Source organism: Sphaerodactylus townsendi, linkage group LG11, assembly GCF_021028975.2.
Source record: "Sphaerodactylus townsendi isolate TG3544 linkage group LG11, MPM_Stown_v2.3, whole genome shotgun sequence".
Lineage (NCBI taxonomy): Eukaryota > Metazoa > Chordata > Lepidosauria > Squamata > Sphaerodactylidae > Sphaerodactylus > Sphaerodactylus townsendi.
This window is the reverse complement of record NC_059435.1, coordinates 53,726,320-53,746,574: the sequence shown is the minus strand read 5'-3', so window position 1 is coordinate 53,746,574 and position 20,255 is coordinate 53,726,320. Positions and strand designations below refer to the sequence as shown.

The following is a 20,255-nucleotide window of genomic DNA, read 5'->3' as shown; positions in this document are numbered from 1 at the left end:
GTCGTGAAAGCAACTCTGCCAGTTTTAAAGCCTGTGGCTTTAGTATTCCAAAAACTTGAGTAGGTTGTCCATTTTCATTTATATTCCAGCCGTTTCCACTTGAAACGGGATCCAAGTTGTGCAAGTGGTAATTGGTTAGACTTTGCTACTGTTCAGGGCTGTAAAAATAAGCCATGTGTTACAATAAAAGAAAAAAAGAATTGCTCCTCTGGTCTAATAAACCACTGCTATCGTGAAAACATACACAGGTATCAATGGACTTGTAGGTGCAATCAAAGGAGCTGCTCACAGAACATGTGTCCTTTTCTCCCCCACTCTGCAAAGAACTAATACAAATACTAATTGTTGCATTTTGGTCATCCCTTGATTGTTTAAAGCAAGATTTCTTGGTAAAAACAGATATTTTGTTACTTTAGCACACTGGTTTTTAGACTATGTTCTTCGGAATTCTGAGGTTCCTTGGAAAGTTATTTGATATTCTTTGGTGAGAAGATCAGTAATGGTGTACAGAAATTTGCTGCCTGGGGAGGGGAGAATGAACTCAAGGGTGCAGAAAAACAACCCAGACAACCACCTTGCATGGAATAAAATTTGGCCACAGCCTGTTTATTGGTATGCTGGCTGAAGGAAGCAGAGGCGCAGCATAGGGGACGGATCTGGCACTGGGCAGCATGTCTGCTATCTCCCAGTAATAACCTTCCCCCAGCCCGATGCATGGGGGGGAACCAACACCCGGAGCAACAAGATAGTGGGAGCCATCTGGGCGCTGGCCTCTGGATGAACTCCCCTTGCTGCCAGGGGGCACGAGCCACCCTCAGTCCCCACCTGGGCATGTGGTACACATACTCACTACCACTCCCCAGACCTGTTATGGAGGCCCCCACCAAAAGGCAAGGCCCCGCACACAGGCTCTTCCTCCCCTGAACAGATCAGTCCCCATGCACAACCCGCCAAAGAGTGAGGCCATCTCACTCCCGCCAAAGCTTCCTAAGCCAACAACCAATCACACAATGCAGATCTGATGCTGTGCAGCCAAATGTCCATACCCCATGATGGATGACATCATTCCGATACAGCGCCAGAAGGTGAAATGAAATGTCTCGGTGGGCGACGCACCTTCCCCCCAGAGATTGCACAAGGCATGCCACTGTCTTATTGATTCTGCGTCTGGCCAGGCCCACTTTCTCCAGTTCCAATGCCCCACACCACACTTGCTCCGACAGTGTGATCAGAAAATATTAGTCCCTGGCAGCCAGTGCCATGCGGTGAGCCAGCAACACACTCTTCTCTGTGGGCAGATCATTCTCTTCCAGCTGGATGATCAAGGTGTGAGGTTGTCCGTCCCTTGCCACTGCTCCATCCAGTATTGGCAGCAAGGCCTCCCAAAGCATCCCTCTCTGTCCCATCCAAAGTATGGTCGCATGGCTGGCAAGGCCAAGGTCTTTCCCCCAACCAGAAGACAAGGCATACTTGGCAGCCCAATGATCAGTGCTGTGGCTGACAATCCAGATAGTCCTGCAATGGCCTGAAATAATGCAACCTACCCTATTTTGCTTAATATTCGAGAACCACTTTTAGCAAAAACATGTCTAAGTTATGCACAACAATAATTCCAACCATGTCATGTTTTTCAGAAGCTCTCTTGTATGCATTCATTCATATAGTTGTATTTCTTTTACTGACAATGCCAAAAGACAATGGACGATGTTTTTGTTTTCCTTTCAGTCCATGTTATTTAACTTCTGCTGTCTTGAAACTTCCTGTTCATTCCCCCTCTATTTCTTTTTATTTGTACAGATGATCTAACTAGAGGAAGGATGCCAGAGATAACACACAGAAAATATCATCCCTATCCATTCTTATGAAAGAACAACAAGAGTATTGCCAAAGCACCAGAAATAGCTTGGGACATATAGTGGCTAAAATGCAGGTCAAAAAGTTGAGACACAAAAGCTAGCATAGCTCTTAACTTGCTGCAGTTCTTTGGCTTGCTGCAAGAAATATGCTTCAGGGGGTTTTCTGGCAAATGCAGCAGACATAAGGAACAGTAGTTTAAGTTACATTGCCGATCCATCTTTTTGCTGAAAATCTTGAGGAAATCAATGCCATGTAAAGTTTTCTGAAATACAGTGTAACATGCTGTAAATTATTCCAAGTGGTAGAAAGGCTCATTGTGCATTACCGCTTTACCCTGGGGCTGTTTGCTTTGGAGTGAGGTTTCCCCACAGCTGTTTGTACAGTTACCTTCTGAGCAACAGATCTTCGCCATCCCCACCACCAGCCTTGAGGGCTCCCTCCAGTGCGCTCACGTCGCCTTCTTTTGGCTGTGGCCAGTGCTTTGGAGCTGCTGCCACCATCTCCTTCAGCCTGGGGAAGCAGAGACCGGCACTCAGGAAGGACTCTGGGCAGCCTGAAGCTGTTGCTGATCCTCTGGCCGGAGGTGGGGGTGCCAGCTGTAGGATATTGTTGCCGGAAATGTGCGCATGCAGGCGCATTTAGGGATCAGTGCCTCAATCCTTTGTTGCTTCATTTGCTCGATATTTTGTTGCAACAAAAAAAGCCCATTTGATTCCTTTCAAATGGGTGGAACCCCGAGGAGACAGGCAGGGAGGAGAGAGAAATGCCAAAGAAAGTGTAACACAGTGCCATCTCTTCCACTTTACCTTCAGAGCAGGAAGGAAATTCAAGCTTTCCCTTTTCTTTGGAAAAGTGGGGCTGTGGGGATCTGCCCTGCCCTGACTGTGGAGGCAGCTAAAAATTGTGTGCAACTGGAAAAAAAGCCCTGAAGGAAATGTACGTTCACCAAAAGGCAGATTACATGTGCATAATAGGCCAAAGAGGTGACAATGTGATAAGTGGTTTGATAGCTAGTCTACACATGAATGTTTATTTCCCTCTGCTGGTCATTGGAAGGGAAGAAACAGTTCTCCAGGTTTTTACAGTGCTTCAAAGTGAACAGACAAAAGTTAGCCATAAAGGATTCCTGTTGTTTAGCACCTGCATTATCTCCACATTTCTCTTCCTTATGAGTATTTCGTAACTGATTCTTAAAACCTTTTCATTTTGGGGAGGTAAAGTGTAAAGGCAATGAAATAAAAATAAAAAGGAGCCAGCTTTCTGAAGGAAGGGATACATCTTAGGTCTTTTCCAGTGTTTGACTTGTTGATACGTATGTCTGTAAGGCTACCACTATGCCTGAAGAACCTACTGTGACTGCTCTTAATATCCTGTTTCTTTCTTTACCCGAAGACAACATCTTCTCTGTTTTTTCATTCAGAACGGTTTTAAATGCTGCTCCCACCCCTCCTGATATCACTGAAATCTGCCTTCTATGGTATGCATATCACATAAAAGTATGCATACATAGACCCAAATTCACACCTGTCTACATATTAATATATCGAGCTATGTATGTTTGGCCCAGTGCACAGTAAGTCTTTACTGTGTGGAACCCCAACATCACAAGGCAACTCAGCAGTATCTACATAATAAGTGGGTTAAGACCATTTGGATTGGCAGCTCAAACGTTACTGCTGAAATTCATGCAAACCTTGACTATTAATTTGGAAAACAAAATACATTATGTATTGTCGAAATAAATTATTTCTGTTCGTGTCTCCAAAGGCCTTGGGTGTTGCAGGGAAATTGAGAGCTACCACAGGCAGCAACAAAGATTCCCTCAAAGTTCCCTCATACCATCTCATGCTCTACTTTTGTTTTTCAGTATGTAGGCAGTGTGCCTGCTCTCAGGCATGAGAACACAATGAGGCAGATGGATGTCCACCAAGATTTCTTCTTTTCCCTTCATTGTCCTGGGATATCGCATAATGTGTAGTTCTCTTTGTTGTATAGGGACAGCAAAGCAGGTTTGGCTGATGCTTTTAAACCGAGACATTTTTACCCTTTGCATGTGCAGCAAAGAACCAAGGCAACCCCCAAAAGGAAATATTTTCTCTTCATCTTCACAGATCTTTCAAGATTTAATTCCTTATTTGTTCTCTTCCAAGTCTCAAACCCTCTTTGGTTAGGAGTGAAAGACTGGACCTCTGTGCAGGTGTTTGAAATCAACAGCAATCTTGCCTTCTCATTCGTTTTGCCAACAGGGTTGACCTGTGACCTCCATGTTGGTGTTCTTCTGTTACAGGCTTTACGTGCGCTGAGCTGCGATTACAAGATGGAAAATGAAACTAGAATGGTGATTTGTGACCTTGGGAACCCCATGGCAGCTGGAACAAATGTAAGACAAAACCACATTTGCTAATTTTGATCAAATGGAATGGTTTAGGGAGTTAATGGAAAACTAGCTCAATTAGGGAGGATTTGTGTCAGTAAGTACAAGCTAAAACAATTCTTTGGGCTGGAAATTGTTGGTAAAGTAGAAGGCATTACACTGTGTAAGAAAAGATAATTCTCTGAATTTATTTATGACCTTGGCCACTATCCAGATGACATTAACCCATTTCATTTCTATTGAAATTAGTTGGATTGGACATGTGTGCATTTGCCACTGATTTTCTTCAAGATTTAAACTCATTCATAGTTCTCAAGATGAACTGTTTCTGACTGTAGCTACCCTCACAGAAGAAAGGAGTACCGCTGTTGAAACCCAAACATACAGACTAGTCTCAGCAGATCTGTTTATATGATTGGTTTTGCATTTTTCTTATAAGAGATAGAAACACTGATATATGCCACCCGTGTTCTTTATTTCACTGTTCCTTACGCAAAGGATTAGAGTCTTTCTAACAATGTTAGATTCAAAATAAATTGTTTGGCAACAGTTTCAAAGTTTTGTTTTTAGATCAAGGTTTTCTCTAAAGGAGTCTTACTTTTAAGTAAAGTGCTTGAAAATTTGGAATACTCACCCATTGTCTGCGCATATTCTCAACATTACTACCACTAGTAGTGGCATGCAATATATTGTACCCCGCTCCATGCAATCTAATGGAGCGTAAATATAGAATCGTAGAGTTGGAAGGGACTATTCAGGCCATCTAGTCAAATCTTTTGATCAGTGCAGGATCAGCCTAGAACATCCCTGATAAGGGTTCGTTCAGCTGCTACATATACTGTTGTTCTGAAGGTTTTATAAGACCCGATGCTCAGAATGCCATTATACTGTTTCATGTTTTTTAAAATCTTCTTTTCATAAATGTGGCGCATGTGGAAATTACAAACACCTCTTCAGCTTTCCTTGATGAGCCACTTTCCTTAATATCATTCTACGCTATCACAGTAAGAAATACTAGAAGATACATAGACAGAGGTGTTCTGCGCAAGCAGAATGTATGAATTATCAAAGAATTATGTTGCTGAGATAAAAATCTCTTCCTAAGTTTTCTGAGAGCTCTTTATTAGACTAAGTAAAACCCTCAACAGGCGTAAGTAGGCACGGTTCCGTTGACCTCTGTGGAGTTTTATTGTTGGCATATGTGAACCTCATTTGCCTATTATTACTAGCAGTGTCAAGGACTAAAAGCCACCCTTAAAACCCATTGCCACACAGAGGCACCATCTGCTGTTCATTAGTATCTTACAGCAGGAGTGCACTGTTATGGTTTCAGTGAAGGTGAAACTAATGGGGGCGGGGAATGCTCTTGTAGATCTTTGGAAGAGCTGTGGTATTTATGTCCTCCCATCCTGTGGAACTGGATTTCCAGATGCCAGAGTGCTAAAGCTATACATTGGGGATCTATGCTGTTGTTTACCTGCAATAGTTATTGAGCAACGTTCAAATTGTTTTCATCGTTGTCACTATATCTAACAAGAGGGGGCCTTATTATATGTGGGAGTGGGAATAACCCCCCCTTCCCAGCTGCCTCCTGCTTCATTTTCTTTTTTGCTGTCACCTCTTTCTACTCTCCCTCCTTTTCAGGCAGGGGCTGTGAGTCAGTGATGGAGCATCTGTTTGGCATGTAGAAGGTCCCAGGTTCAGTCTCCAGCATTTGCTGTTATTGAATCTGGTAGTAAGTGATGAGAAGCGGACATAACAAGAAATGGACCTAACCCCAAGCGGGCATTAAGATCAGGAGCCAGGGACTCCTAATTACCCCTGGCCCACGGGAAGTCTGTTTGGTCTCATCACGGGCCAGAGCCTTTTTGGCCTTGGCCCCCTTCTGGTGGAACAGCCTCCCAGAGGAGATTAGGGTCCTGTGGGACTTCATGGAGTTCCAAAGGGCCTGCAAGATGGAGCTGTTCCACCAGGCATTTCGTTGAGGCTGATCTTTGACCACCAGTCTCCCCTGGGGCTATATATCTTAGCCCATAGATGGGTCATACTTCTCCCACTTGGTTTTTATAGACTCTAGTGTAGTTGGTTTTATCGAATGCTGTGTTTTGGATTAGGTGGTTTTATCTTATTATTTTGGGTACTGTTTTCATCTTTTAAATTATGGGTCTTATATGCCGAAACAGTTTTTAATGCAATATAATTCTGTTTGTACATCGCCCAGAGCCAGACATGGGAGGGGCAATTAACAAATCCAATGAGTGAGTGAGTGAGTGAGTGAGTGAGTGAGTGAGTGAGTGAGTGAGTGAGTGAGTGAGTGAGTGAGTGAGTGAGTGAGTGAGTGAGTGAATGAATGAATGAATGAATGAATGAATGAATGAATGAATGAATGAATGAATGAATGAATGAATGAATGAGACCCTCTACCTGAGACCCCGGAGAACTGCTGCAAGGCTGAGTCGACAGTACTGACAGTCATGGACCAAAAGGCTGATTCACTATGAGGCAGCTCCATGTGTGTTCATGTGTGTGTTTGTTCCTCCTCTCTATCCCTTTCTTCCTCATGACATGATTGCCTTCCCCTCCGCTACTACCTCTATTCCCCCATGATGCCACCTCTTTCTCCCCTTCATCTCCACACCCACTACTGCGGTGTTTGCATAATGGGGTTGTATAAGTACAGTGCCACCTCACAGCATAGTATCAGATGATTTTATTTTTCTTTGTAGTCTTTCACAAAGGTAATATATCCTGAGTTCAGTGCTTTTCTCTCTCCCAACTAACAGGGTGGGGCTTTAAAAAAACAAAACAATCAGCACTAGAATATCATTATATTGATACACTGTTGCAACAGTAGGTTTAACATGGTGTCTGAATTCCCTATCTCATTCCCTTGCAGAGATATAGAAACAAGGCTTAATCTTTACAAAGGAAGGAACTAAACACAAACACACAAACTTATAAATAAAGTTGAGAATTAAGAGAACATACTATACCTACTTTTGCAACTGTAAATTCATATAGCAATATTCTAGCACCAGTTTCTTTCAGAAATTTCAAAAACCACATTAGAAGACGTAGTTTATCATTTCTTCTTTCTGACTGACCATGGACCAAAAGGGCTACTGCCTGTGTATCCTTAAAAGATCCATAGAGCAGAAGTGTGCATTTGCATTGCAAATAATTATTTGCAGCACTGTGCATGTGTTCCTCTTACATTTCAAAATGGCTGCTATAAAGTGGCACTTGGGCTGCTTCGGGCCAACTAAGGCCTTACCCTTAAGCCACGTGTACAATACCCTCTATATACTACTAAACATCTGCTAATATCCAAACTCCGATTTCTAGTTTTCTACAGGTATCAAATTTACAGTGCAGCATTTTGAAAATGCTGAATTAAGCATCAACTTTGAACTACAAATGAGAAGGTAAGACATTTTTCTAACAGCATGAACCTTTGCAAAATAAATATTAGTGTTCTGATAATTTAGCTTTCTGTGACCCATTATTTGAGATTTTGCCAAGGAGTACACTTGAAATCTGATCATAATTGGTGACTTTTGAAAACTGTTTTATGAGCAAAAGTCCAATAAGAGTATCTACAACAAAAGGGATTGGAAACTTTTTAAAGAGTGAAAGCTGGGAACCCAGAGAAACTATAGATCTTTATAACCCTATGATGACATGCCATTTACTACAGTACAAGGAAAATGGAGAAGGAATTGCATCATAGTTTTCCCATTCACAACATTAGAAAATTTTCAAAGCAAGCGAACAAAGCAGAAAATAACATTTCCTCATCACTACATAAAAATCTTTGTATAGCATACAAACATTACTGGATAACAACGCAATCCAGAGCTGTCAGGCAGGTGCAGACAGCACCACTTCAGTGCCACTTGGTCTGCTCCAAAAGGTTTTCCCATGAAGTCAGAAACTCAAAAAAATGGCTCACCTAAAACTCTCCCAGAGGGATGAATAGAGATATGCCACAAAAATCGTGGCATATCTCTGCTGGTAATTCTGGTGGTGCATGCGCCAACCAGGCTTTAGAGGCTAAGATCAGCCCCCCTCCCCAAAATCCACCACCACATCAATGCAGCTGGGGGTGGCATGGGAGCACCGATGCAAGGCCAGGCACCACAGCTGACCATCAAAGGGCACCACAAGGGCCTGGTGCCAGCATATTTACCCTTCTGCCAAGGTAAGTGCCTCAGGAAGGGCATTTCCACCAGCATAAGCCCAAGCTGCTTCCAAAGGGGGATTTGCCCCCTCCCCAGATTGGACTGCCCAACAAAGACTGCCAAGTAAGAATATACTTATACAATGGAACAAAATAAAACCTTCTAAAGAATATATTTTATCAGTTCAGATAGGAATCAGAAGCACCTCATTATTGTTGGTCTTTGGATATCATCATTTGGTTGCATTACCGGAGTATGTAATTTGCTGATTATCATAGTAATATATGTTAACACTGATTTATTAACACGTGGTGGGGCTGTATAAGTACTTATAGTACAAACAGCTTTTTTGTCATTTTTTGCAGAAAATTACTTTATGTATTTTGTTTATGATTAAGCCTAGTACCGATAACATCCCTTTTATCTCTGTTAGCCTTTTTAACAATAAATCACCCAAAGATGCTGTGTGTATACACACACATAAAATTACTAAATGCTGGAAACAGGACTCTCTCTCTTTTTCTGCTGCCCTCCGCCCCACTTCCTGTCCCTCCCCTTTTCTTTCATGTTTAAGAATGACATTTTAACTTATCACAAAGAGCCCTCTTGGATCAGTCAAGTATCCTGTTTACCACAATAGCAAGAGGCCCTAGAAGTTCCACAGGTGGGACATGAAGGCCTCAGCTGCTCTTGCCCCCTGAACAAATGTTGTTCTGAAGCATACTGCCTCCAAACATGGAAGTTCCATATAGCCATCACAGCTAATAACTTCATAAATGCTATATCCTGGTGCATTGGCTGTACTTGACCTATTTTTGTTTATGTATTTGAATCTTAATTAATCTTTACCCAAATCTATTTTAGCTCCAACAAAGTTAATTCCAACAGTAATTTGATTGACCTTCAGATTGACATAAGTGCAGTGGCTCGAGTACAGATCAGAGGGTAAGTACCTTATATTCAGGCCACGTTTGAAACTGACTTAAATATTTGTCTGATTTAGTTTACAGTAGTCTGGGCCTCAGTGTTGATTAGGCCACAAAGGAGCTTTTCAGTTCAGATGCTGATTTCTCATGGTACTGCAAAAGTTCTTCACAACAGAAATTTCAAAGCATAAGAAGAAGCTTTTTATACACCTGGGAAGAAATGTCTTTTAAAATCTGAACTTTCCACTAATATCCCAGACAGAGTTAAATACTATATTTTAATCTCATTTTAATTTCACATATAAGGCCAAGATGTATTACTGAGGCAGCAGGTATGGTGAGAAATCTGTTCTTATACATTTCCTCACTCTGTTAACTGCTGTGATTGATTCATAGGGAGGTCCTGTTTTTACAGACGATTCCAGTGTGCCAGCTGCTATTTATGGTGACTGTGTGCTGGTGGTGCCACATGTGGGAGTGATCATGTTATAGCACACCCCAGCCATCCTTCATTGTTTTGTAAGGAGGAAAAAAAGTGGGGGGAAATATAAAACCTGAGAATCTTCCCCATAGAAACACTATCGCTATGCTAAGTCCAACCAATGGAACACCCAAGAATCTGACCTTATGAAACACCTGAAGATCAAAAACTATGTAAAATCCATGGATCTCAACTTCTGTAAAGCTTGAGAATCTCAATGTAAAATGCAAAAATCCACCAAAAACCATAAACCGAATACAACTCCAGCAAAGAACAAACTTAAAAAATAGAACCTCTTATCCAATACAGCAGGAAAGCTGATTTCAAACCCCAGGAGACACAGATATATGGGGTAAAGAAAAGATATGGGAAAGGTAAAGATGTTCAGGGGCCATGCAGATCCTGGTTCCAAAAAAATTCCAAATATTTCCAGGACTTTTTGGGATGCATTTTTACAGTATCCCAAAAGATCCTGGATGTATTAGATGGAGCCAAATATACCCAGAAAATACCAAGAAGATGTTTTTGGTTTTATTTTCAGTGTGGGTATACCCAAACAGACATCCCTATTGCTCACCCTAAAGTTCTGACAGCATGTGGTTCAGGTTTCTACCATGGATGTTGCCAGTGCTCACTTGGCTGTACACTCAACATCTGGTCACCACCTTTAAATTTACAGAGTGGGCATACCTTATATGTGATTATGTGTGACTGAGCCAATCGCTTTTTCTGGACCTAAATCTATCTAACACTTTCATTGTATGTGCAAGTGTGGTCAAACCATCATAGTCATCTCCTGCTTTTACTTAGACTGGAGGTTGTTTTCCATGTATATTTAGATCTAGCAATGGAAAACGTGAGTACTTCGTCATAATAGTGGAAAGTTCGGATCTTTTTAGAATAAGTGATGCTTTTTTGAATGGGGTTGTAGGCTATTTGTGTTCATCAGCTGTTACTTTCTCTCTTCACAATAAGATGCACATTGGTGGTATTCTTGTAAAAGGGACCCTGTATGTGCTTGCCTCCTCATAATAAAGAAATCATCTGAATACCGTCTTGTTATTGAACCAGAATGCAACCTGTCATATTGCACTATGAGGACAAAGGGACCCCTATACAGCCACTTAATCCTTTGTTGGAGGTTTTTATAATATGGTTCAGTCTGAAGACATTCTTGTGAAAATCTTCAACATGCATCAGTCTCCCCCATCACATGGATTACAAACATCCAACAATGTGGTTTCCATATGCATGGAACCCACATTGTTGGATGTTTGTAATCCATGTGATGGGGGAGACTGATGCATGTTGAAGATTTTCACAAGAATGTCTTCAGACTGAACCATATTATAAAAACCTCCAACAAAGGATTAAGTGGTGGTATAGGGGTCCCTTTGTCCTCATAGTGCAATATGACAGGTTGCATTCTGGTTCAATAACAAGACGGTATTCAGATGATTTCTTTATTATGCAACAGTATCAGGAAACAGCATCAGGAAAAAGAGTATAATAATATTCTTTATTATAAAGAATAATAAATTTCTTTATTATGAAACAGCATCAGGAAAAATAGACTTCTATTGCCAGAACTAAAGCTTAAGTGCCAAAGCACCCTGCATTATACCCCACGTCATGTCCCCACGTCACATAACACCACCTCCAAAAACCAGTTCCCAAGCAGGGTTGGCACCCTCTAGTCCCATGGTCCAAAGCAACCCACATTCCCCAGCAGTGAGAAAGGCAATGGCTAGCAGGTGTCTAACTACTAAGCTTTGCCAGGAAAATAAAACTACAACAGATAGGAGGGAGCAGGGGAGAGGGAGATAAAAGGATTCCACATCCAGGGAGACATGGCAGGATCAAAACAGAACTGGGCAGATTGTGACGATTACAGTTGGGTATTGTGTAATTGTTAAAGCATTGGACTGCAAGATCTGTGATCAAAATATAATATAGCGAGGAAGATCATTACTCAATGACTTGAGCCAATCACTTTTGCTGAACCTAATCTATCTAGCAGGTCTGAGAGACTTGGACAAAAAAAATATGCTTCCCTGAGAAAGGCTGAGAAAAAAATGGAACTGATAGATAAGGTGTCCATGGCCCCTTCCGCACACACAAAATAATGCGTTTTCAAACCACTTTCACAACTGTTTGAAAGTGGATTTTGCTATTCTGCACAGCTTCAAAGAGCAATGAAAGCAGTTTGAAAGTGCATTATTCTGAATATGCAGAATGAGCCAAAATGTCACTGATCAATGGTGTTGTTTTTGGTGTAGCACATCAGGCAGTCCAATATTCCTAAAGTGAAAAAAAAAAAACCCTAAAGCAAATGAAAATTAATCATAGAGTTGAGCAAAACAGCCTAATTTAAAGCCCAGTATAGTTGACAGTGGGACCCAAAGAGCTCCTTTAGGTTGCCCGTGGGCTCAGAAAGGTTCCAGGGAGCAGCATTCCCACACTGTATCACAAATTGCTTTTGAAACATCTCCAAGTTTCCAGCCAGGTTTCCGCTGTAGCCTGAGGAGCGCTCTTCAAGGTAATATGTCCCAAAGGTCTACAATGTACATGGAACTAATTGTATGGGCATTTGGATTTTGGCCAAGTTCCTCAATTTATTAATAAAGGATCTGCAATCTTAAGTATATTTTATAAAACCTAGAGGTTGTGTATTCCTACACATTCATCTTTAACCAAGTGTCTAAATTTAAACATCTGTTGCTAAGTAAAAGGCAGCTCATGCAATACAATGAACAATACCAGATTTATAAAAACCCTGTTCTATGGACTTGGCGTGTCTTTGCGGATATTTTGCAGCTCCTAAAAGTGTTTTCTGTCTAGACTTTACTAATATCGTATGAAATGAATCAGTTTCCTAATTTCCAAAGGAAAATTAAAATGGATACTGTCATTTGAAAGAGAATCTTTTTGTGAAATAATACAGAGTTCATCAGACCGACGCCTTATCCATCATGCCTTTGCATCTTTCCGTTGATGGTTGCAAAATATTTCCTTAGAATGTTGACTGCTGGATCTTGGTTCTCGTCATAAATAAATACCTGTGCATACATTTTATCTTACCTATCTGGCCATTTGCATGGGTACAGTACTTACAATTGACAAGATTATAAAACTTTATTTTGTTGTTAACCAAGCACTGCTCCTTCTCAATAGAATACCAGAAATTTGTGCAGCATTTGCAACTAGGTTTGTGCATGAATATTTCTAGCCTAAAGAAGAGCAGGGCCCTCTCATGAAGTTGCAGCACAAAAATCCTCTATTAAGATTCCTCCTTAACTAGGAGTTGACGTGCTGTGATGCTATTTTTGTGAGAATGCAACATAACATGAGCTAATAAGTATGGATCTAGCTCAGGGGTAGGGAACCTGCGGCTCTCCAGATGTTCAGGAACTACAATTCCCATCAGCCCCTACCAGCATGGCCAATTGGCCATGCTGACAGAGGCTGATGGGAATTGTAGTTCCTGAACATCTGGAGAGCCGCAGGTTCCCTACCCCTGATCTAGCTGTACTGTTTCTCCTCTGATCCTTGGAACACAGCTACAGATTAGCCTAAAATGAAGTCAGGGGTGATATTACAGCTCACCACAGGAAAGGGGTGATCCACGAGGCATTGGGGTGGCAGTAAGCTGGATCCAGGCCAAATCCACCAATTAAAGTTGCCTTGCACTTTACACACCCAGTGTTTGCCAAGAAAATGCCTGATTTTCCCCACAATAAACAGATAAAGTGTAAATGACATAACTAGTTATGTCAGAGATGCTTTTTGATGCATGTGCACTGACATTTATGAATCTACACCTGGTCTTCACAACTTTATGGGACATTGCTGTATTGGTTCTGAATAAAATGAACATTTTCTTTCCATGACTGTTTTAACACATAGGTATTTACATCCAATCCCTGGTCTTGTCAGAACTCAGAAGCTAAGCAGAGCCAGTCCTGGTTAATATTTGGATGGGAGACCTCCAAGGAATACCAGGATCATGAGGCAGAGACAGGCAATGGCAAACCACCTCTGAACATCTCTTGCCTTGTATTGTCGAAGGCTTTCACGGCCGGAATCACTGGGGTGTTGTGTGGTTTCTGGGCTATATGGCTGTGTTCCAGTAGCATTTTCTCCTGATGTTTATCCTGTATCTGTGGCTGGCATCTTCAGACTCTGAAGATGTCAGCCACAGATGCAGGCAAAACGTCCGGAGAAAATGCTATCAGAACATGGCCATACAGCCTGGAAACCACACAACACCCCATCTCTTGCCTTGAAAACCCTATGGAGGGTCGTCCTAAGTCAACTTTAACTTGATGGCACAACATTCACATCCGAACATATTTCTTGTTTGCAATATAATCTCCCTGGTTATAATTCCTTAGTATGCATGCCAAAAATTGTTAACATTTTTTTTGGACACAATTATTAAAATAATTTTTTAGATGTTGTGCTTAAAATTAACATGCAATTGCGTTTTTAAAATTGTCTTGTTCAATTGCTCTTCACCCAAAAACTAAGAAGAAGATGCCAAAACAGAAAAGTCCTCTTCAGTGGTGGCAGTTCTGAAATTGGCACAGAACAGTTTTCACAGTAAATCTGGTATAGTTGTTAACTGCTGTAGAACTTGGATCCTCTATTAAGTGGCCATTGTTCCTGGGTGTACTGGTCATAACTCATAAAAATGAGCTTTTAATGAATAGCAGTAATCTTTGGCTTTCATAACTCTGAGGCTGTGTAGGGACAACCTTATTGGCTGTATTAATCTAATTGCTATTTGTGGATACTTCTCACACGAATCAAGAGAAAAATGATAAAATTGGCTACACCCAATCACAATCAGGTCTAAAGTATTCCTACTCAATTTTCACATTACTTCCCCCCGCCTTTTTGAAGAGCTACATGAGCACCTATTTAGAACTTGCTCATAGGTTTTCTGTCTCTTGCAGTCTATTTCCAGTTGATACCCAAAGATTTTTTTTCATTTTGCTAAACACGATACGATTTTTCATTCCCATCTAATGTGGCTTCATTCCTGAACCATTTTCAGAGTTTCTCATCCACCACAAATTGTTTTGCCAATTCATAACTGGGAACCAAAGGAAGAACCTACCAAAGAAGATGACATTGGACCTTTGGTGGAACATATTTATGAGGTAAAAATCTGCAAATAAAGCAGTGACGTCCCAAGATATTTACAGATAACAATTTCACAGGAACATGGTGAATTCTGCTGTCTGAATGCTAGTCTAAGGCAATAAACGGGAAGGAGGGAGGGCTCTAACAGTTTTGCTCGTGGCTAATTGGATAGACAGTGGCATATAAATCTTGTAAATAACTGAAATAAATCTATGATTCACATTTCAGTAAAAGTGTGAGATTGGATTAACCCTAAGAAATGGAGACTGATAATCAGAATAGAGGGATACATGCCAAGTATATCTAGTGCTTTTGTAAGGATTACTGTGATAATATATATAAAGTGCTTTGAACATTGATTATACTATGCAAATAAATTGATATAATTGTTGTGCCAGAAATATGGCATGTACAGATTCTGCTTTCCTTAAGCAAGCTGGATGAGTTAAAACAGTTAAACATGTTAAAAATATATAAAAAGTAATTAACACTGTCATCCTAAGCATAGTGGCACGCTTCTCAGTCCCACACCCTGAAGCATATATGACCTTTGGTATCATCAAGTCTATATGAGTATCATTGCATCCTGAATGTGCCATCATTTAAACAAGAGGAGATAATTTAGAAATGAGAAAAATGAATCTCTTTGGAGTTTGATGTTCAGTCAGTGTTTGAAAGAAAACAGGATGTCTCTCACACTAGGGCTCTTTCTGGACGGGCGGAATTGAGCACCCCAGGGACGGCAAAAATGCCATCCCCGGGGAGGCGTTCGCATAGCAGGCGCTGCTGCAACACAGCAGCGCTGTGCTCACGCCGCCCAAGCAGCACGGAAACGCCCCTTTTGAACCTCGCTCCATGAGTGAGGTTTTTCAAAAGGGGCGCCTTCCAGCTGCTGCCATGCGAACGCCAGTGGCTGGAAGGTGGCATTTCCGCCGTCCCCAGCCAGCTTACCTGGCTTAGAAATCTCAACTGGTCGTATGAATGGCAAAACTATAGTTTTAAACATTGCAAGTCAGGAGTGAGACAAAACTACATAATAAGAAATTTCAATTTATTTCTCTAATAATTTGACATCAAGTTTAATCTTTATTGTTTAACCAATAATAATAGTATATCATTTAGAATAATAGGCTGATAAAATAATAGGATGACAGGATAAAGATAAGAGAGAGAATTAGTTCATGAGAGTGGCAATATTTGAGCCAGGAACTTCTGGATTTCTAAATCAGTCTTTCATCAGCTCTCATTTTTATCTTAAAGATCACAGTTTAGAGGAACAGTTTTGGTAGAAAACTGCTTTGAGGTTTATAACATTATGAGACTAGAAGAAGACAGTTGTCAATTTACAGTGGGGTTGGGGATACTGATAGAATGTATGTCATGGTCATATATTTGTTCCTGGTTAGTTGCAGCATAATTGGCTGCTGTTTTTGCTTAAGCTCAAGGGGCTGATTTAGCTTCTGATATATCATCACTGAATATGGTATTGTGCTTCCAAACTGTCCCTTTCATGTGCTCCCCAGTGCTCAACCACAAAACCAAAATATCTGGAACACTAGCATTCCAAGACGATATTTGGATCAGGGTTCCCAATTAGCTTTAAACTATTTGTTTTATTTAGTTATTTATACTCTGCTTTTCTCTGCAATGGGGACACAAAGAACTTGCATCATCATTGTTCCCTTCTCCATTTTATCCTCACAAGAACACTCCCTTGAAGTAGGTTAGTCTGAAAGTGAGTGACTGAACAAAAGTAATTTAGCAAATTTCCATGGCAGAGTGGAGATTCGACACTAACCACCATCCCATGCTAGTCCTTAACATTGTAAGACTGTACCAACTAATTTTTTCATTAAAAAAAGACTGCGGAGGGTGAGCAGAGGCGGAAAAATCCCATTCCTTTGATGAAGATCCTTCCATTAATGGAAACTGAACTTTGGGTGGAATCCTATGTCTTTGTTGTGGGCTGGATTGTTAAACTGCCAGATGTTTTAGCAACAAAAAATATGGAAGAACATACCTCTTCTAGAAGCCAGCAAACTAACCTGAGTCACTCACTTTGTTGTTTTATGACTCTGTTCCTCATAAGTTGGAACAAAAGAGAGAGAGTAATTTCTTCTTGCAGAGCTGTTCCTTATCAAGGAAAAAAACCCCAAAGAGCTGGATTTAAGTGGTGGCCCATTGCCTTTGGAATACTTTCCCCCATGTTTTTGTATGGTTTTGTTTTATTGTTTCAGGTGTCAGCTATCTGAGGGAAAAATATATTTTCAAAACATGACACAGTGTACATCATACTGCACTTACATGGGGAATTATCTGATGCTGGTTGGCCAAATGATCATGAAGGCTCAGGATGTTCAGTCATTTGTGAAACAAAACAGTTTGGGAAACTGGCTTTTGTGAGAGAAAAGTGTAGGGAAGAGGCCCCAGAATTTACAGCAGCTAAGGGACAGAAAACCCAGGTTGGTCAAGGCTGAAAAGCGGAGACCTGAGGGGAAGCAATGGAGAACAGAAAGGTGGATTTGGAAAAGCTAAGGAGAAAATAGAACTGGATTTGAAAGTACATATAGGGCGAATTCCCACTGCCTCCTTAGCACGGTTTCGGGCCACTTACTAACACGGTTTCATCAACGTCCTCCCCATGACTTCTGTGGCAGCAACCGTTTCTGACGCTCGTTCGCCCTGTTAATCCGCATTCTGGCAGAACCTGGATGCAAGTGGTTCAGGCCCCGTTATCACAGTTTACGGCTGTTCCGAGGGGAGGAACAAGGTTTGGAACCTGGAGTTGTTCCCCGCCCCAGAGCATGACGTGCATTTCGTGCAGCCAATCAGATTGATTTGACCCTTGCGCAGTCTACTTCCGGGTTGATGGAACGATCACGTTTCTGATCATGTGCAATACAAGTAAACGGTTGCCTGGTAACCGATTTAACAGTAAAACTTTCAGAAAATAGTTGCTTTACTGTAAATGACAAGTATTCATAGTGGTTGCACTTCAGCGTTCGCACAGGTTTTTTAATGGGTAAAAATGGGTAGTGTTTCTGAAGTGGCTAACAGGTCCCGCCCAACTGAACACCAACCAATCAGATTAGGGCAATGAAGCGCGATCACATGGCTGTGGGGATTGCAACGATGCCTGCACCCAGGAGTGTCTGCTGTGTGCTCGCTGTGGTGGGGAGGGAGAAACTGCGATGAGGAGAACACGGATTCACAAGGAACAGGTTTGGATCCGCTTGCAATTTCAAGTGGGGATTCGCCCATAGGCAGGGGTGTAGCTAGGGTAAATGGAGCCCGGGGCAAAATCTGAGTTTTGGGCCCCCCCCCCCATATGGGCAGCGTCCCTCCCCCACCACGACCAAACAACATTTTTTGCACCAGGTCATCTCAAAGTCACTATCGCATTATAGAACATGCCCAACACACAAATCTGAACACACCCAGGACTCCCTAGTTTAAACAACATTGAAAGTGATGCTATTTTTTTGAAGGCAGGGAATCCACCCTGAAACAGCATCATTTTTAATGTTGTTTAAACTACAGAGCCCAGATTCTCCTTTTAAATCCACCTTAAGGGGATACTCTGGGCTCCCTAGTTTAAACAACATTGAAAGTGATGCTGTTTCAGGGTAGATTCCCCACCCCAAACAGCATCATTTTCAATGTTGGTTATTGTGGGTTTTCTGGGCTGCGTGGCTGTGGCCTGGTATATCTTGTTCCTAATGTTTCACCTGCATCTGTGGCTGGTATTTTCAGAGGTGTATCACAGAGAGAAGTCTATTATACACTTTGTCCAGCCTTCTCTTATAACAGATTTCTCTCTGTGATACACCTCTGAAGATGCCAGCCACAGATGCAGGCAAAACGTTAGGAACAAGATCTACCAGACCATGGCCACACAGCCTGTAAAACCCACAACTACCAGTTGAATCTGGTTTTGAAAGCCTTCAACAATACTTTCAATGTTTTTTTTAATCTAGGGAGCCCAGATTCTCCCTTTAAATCCACTCCAAAGGAGGTGGATTTAAAGAGAGAACCTGGGGAAAATTTGAGGGTGCCTGTCAGGGGAGCAATGTTTAAGCTAACAGTACCAAACTTTTAGGCTATCTTCAGGAGACTCTCCTGATGAAACCACCCAGGTTTAGTGAAGTTTGGTTCAGGAAGCCCAAAGTTATGGATCCTCAAAAGGGTAGCCCCATTTACTATTAGCTCCCATTGGAAACAATGGAGTATGGGGTTACCCATTTTGGGGGTCCATAACTTTGGACCCCCTGAACCAAACTGCACCAAATTTGGCTGGTATCATCAGGAGAGTCACCTGACAATAGCCTGAAATTCTGGTGCCGCTAGCCTAAAAACTGCACCCCCTGCAGGACAAACATTGAAAAAACCCTGAAAAATAGAAAAAGCCACATACGAACCTGCAATTTTTGCGCCCACCACAAGGTGGCGCCCGGGGCACTTGTCCCCGGATGTCCCCATGGTAGCTACGCCTCTGCCCATAGGCAGCAAGTTTGTGCACTATTGATAGAAAGGAAGAGGGAACATGAAAAAGGAAGTCAAAGGGGAATTCTGCCAAATTGCCAAGGTGAAGGAATTCTGCCAGTTATATCGTCTGTCATTGCCGCTTTGTTACCTGACAGTGAGACCAAAGAAACCGTGTGTGTGGAAGGACTAGACTTTGCATATTATTTTTTCAGATATTCATCCACAGGTTTCTACTTAAACTCTGCTTATTAACCCTGTAGTTGCACAACGCTGGACCCAGCGCCATCAACGATACCCTGTTGTATGTGGAATGGCCAGTCCTGAGCAGAGAGGAATTCCTTCTTTACATCCTGCATATTCAGACACATGGACCGTTGCAATGTCAGACAAGCTCTTCTATCAACAGTTTAGAAATAAAGGTAGGACCAATATCAAAAAGGTATGTCTTAAAATGCTGATCACTGTATGCCCCTGTAATGTTACTTCTAGAAGTATTTTCAGACAATCTCCATTTAAGGGCCACAACAGGTGAAGCCTCCTCCACAAAGTAAGTTGCTTAAGGATGGTTGTTTGCTATATAGTTTCAATGATTAATCAAGGCTAGAAGAACCCCTCTTTTTTCTATTTGCAATTGCACATAGTGAAATGCTAAAACCGTATGAAGAGCTGTTTCTCATGCACTGCCTGCCATGTGGGGCAACTTTAATCAGGTTGTGTTCCAAGGGACCACTCTGCTTGTATGCCTCTTCTTGTATGACTGAACAAGGTCAACATTTTAACAGAATATTAGAAATAGCTTTTTA

The 20,255-nt window shown here is 41.6% G+C and overlaps 1 protein-coding gene across 1 annotated transcript in view; it reads left to right on the top strand.

Annotated features, from left to right (window-relative positions):
* ITGA8 (integrin subunit alpha 8) overlaps positions 1-20,255 on the top strand; it is a 145,267-nt gene that overhangs the window by 78,375 nt on the left and 46,637 nt on the right. Inside the window, exons 21-25 of the mRNA XM_048511358.1 lie at positions 4,145-4,237; positions 7,577-7,656; positions 9,277-9,357; positions 14,879-14,984; positions 19,713-19,871. Of these exons, the coding sequence (XP_048367315.1) occupies positions 4,145-4,237; positions 7,577-7,656; positions 9,277-9,357; positions 14,879-14,984; positions 19,713-19,871 (519 nt within the window). The remainder of the gene's footprint in view (positions 1-4,144; positions 4,238-7,576; positions 7,657-9,276; positions 9,358-14,878; positions 14,985-19,712; positions 19,872-20,255) is intronic.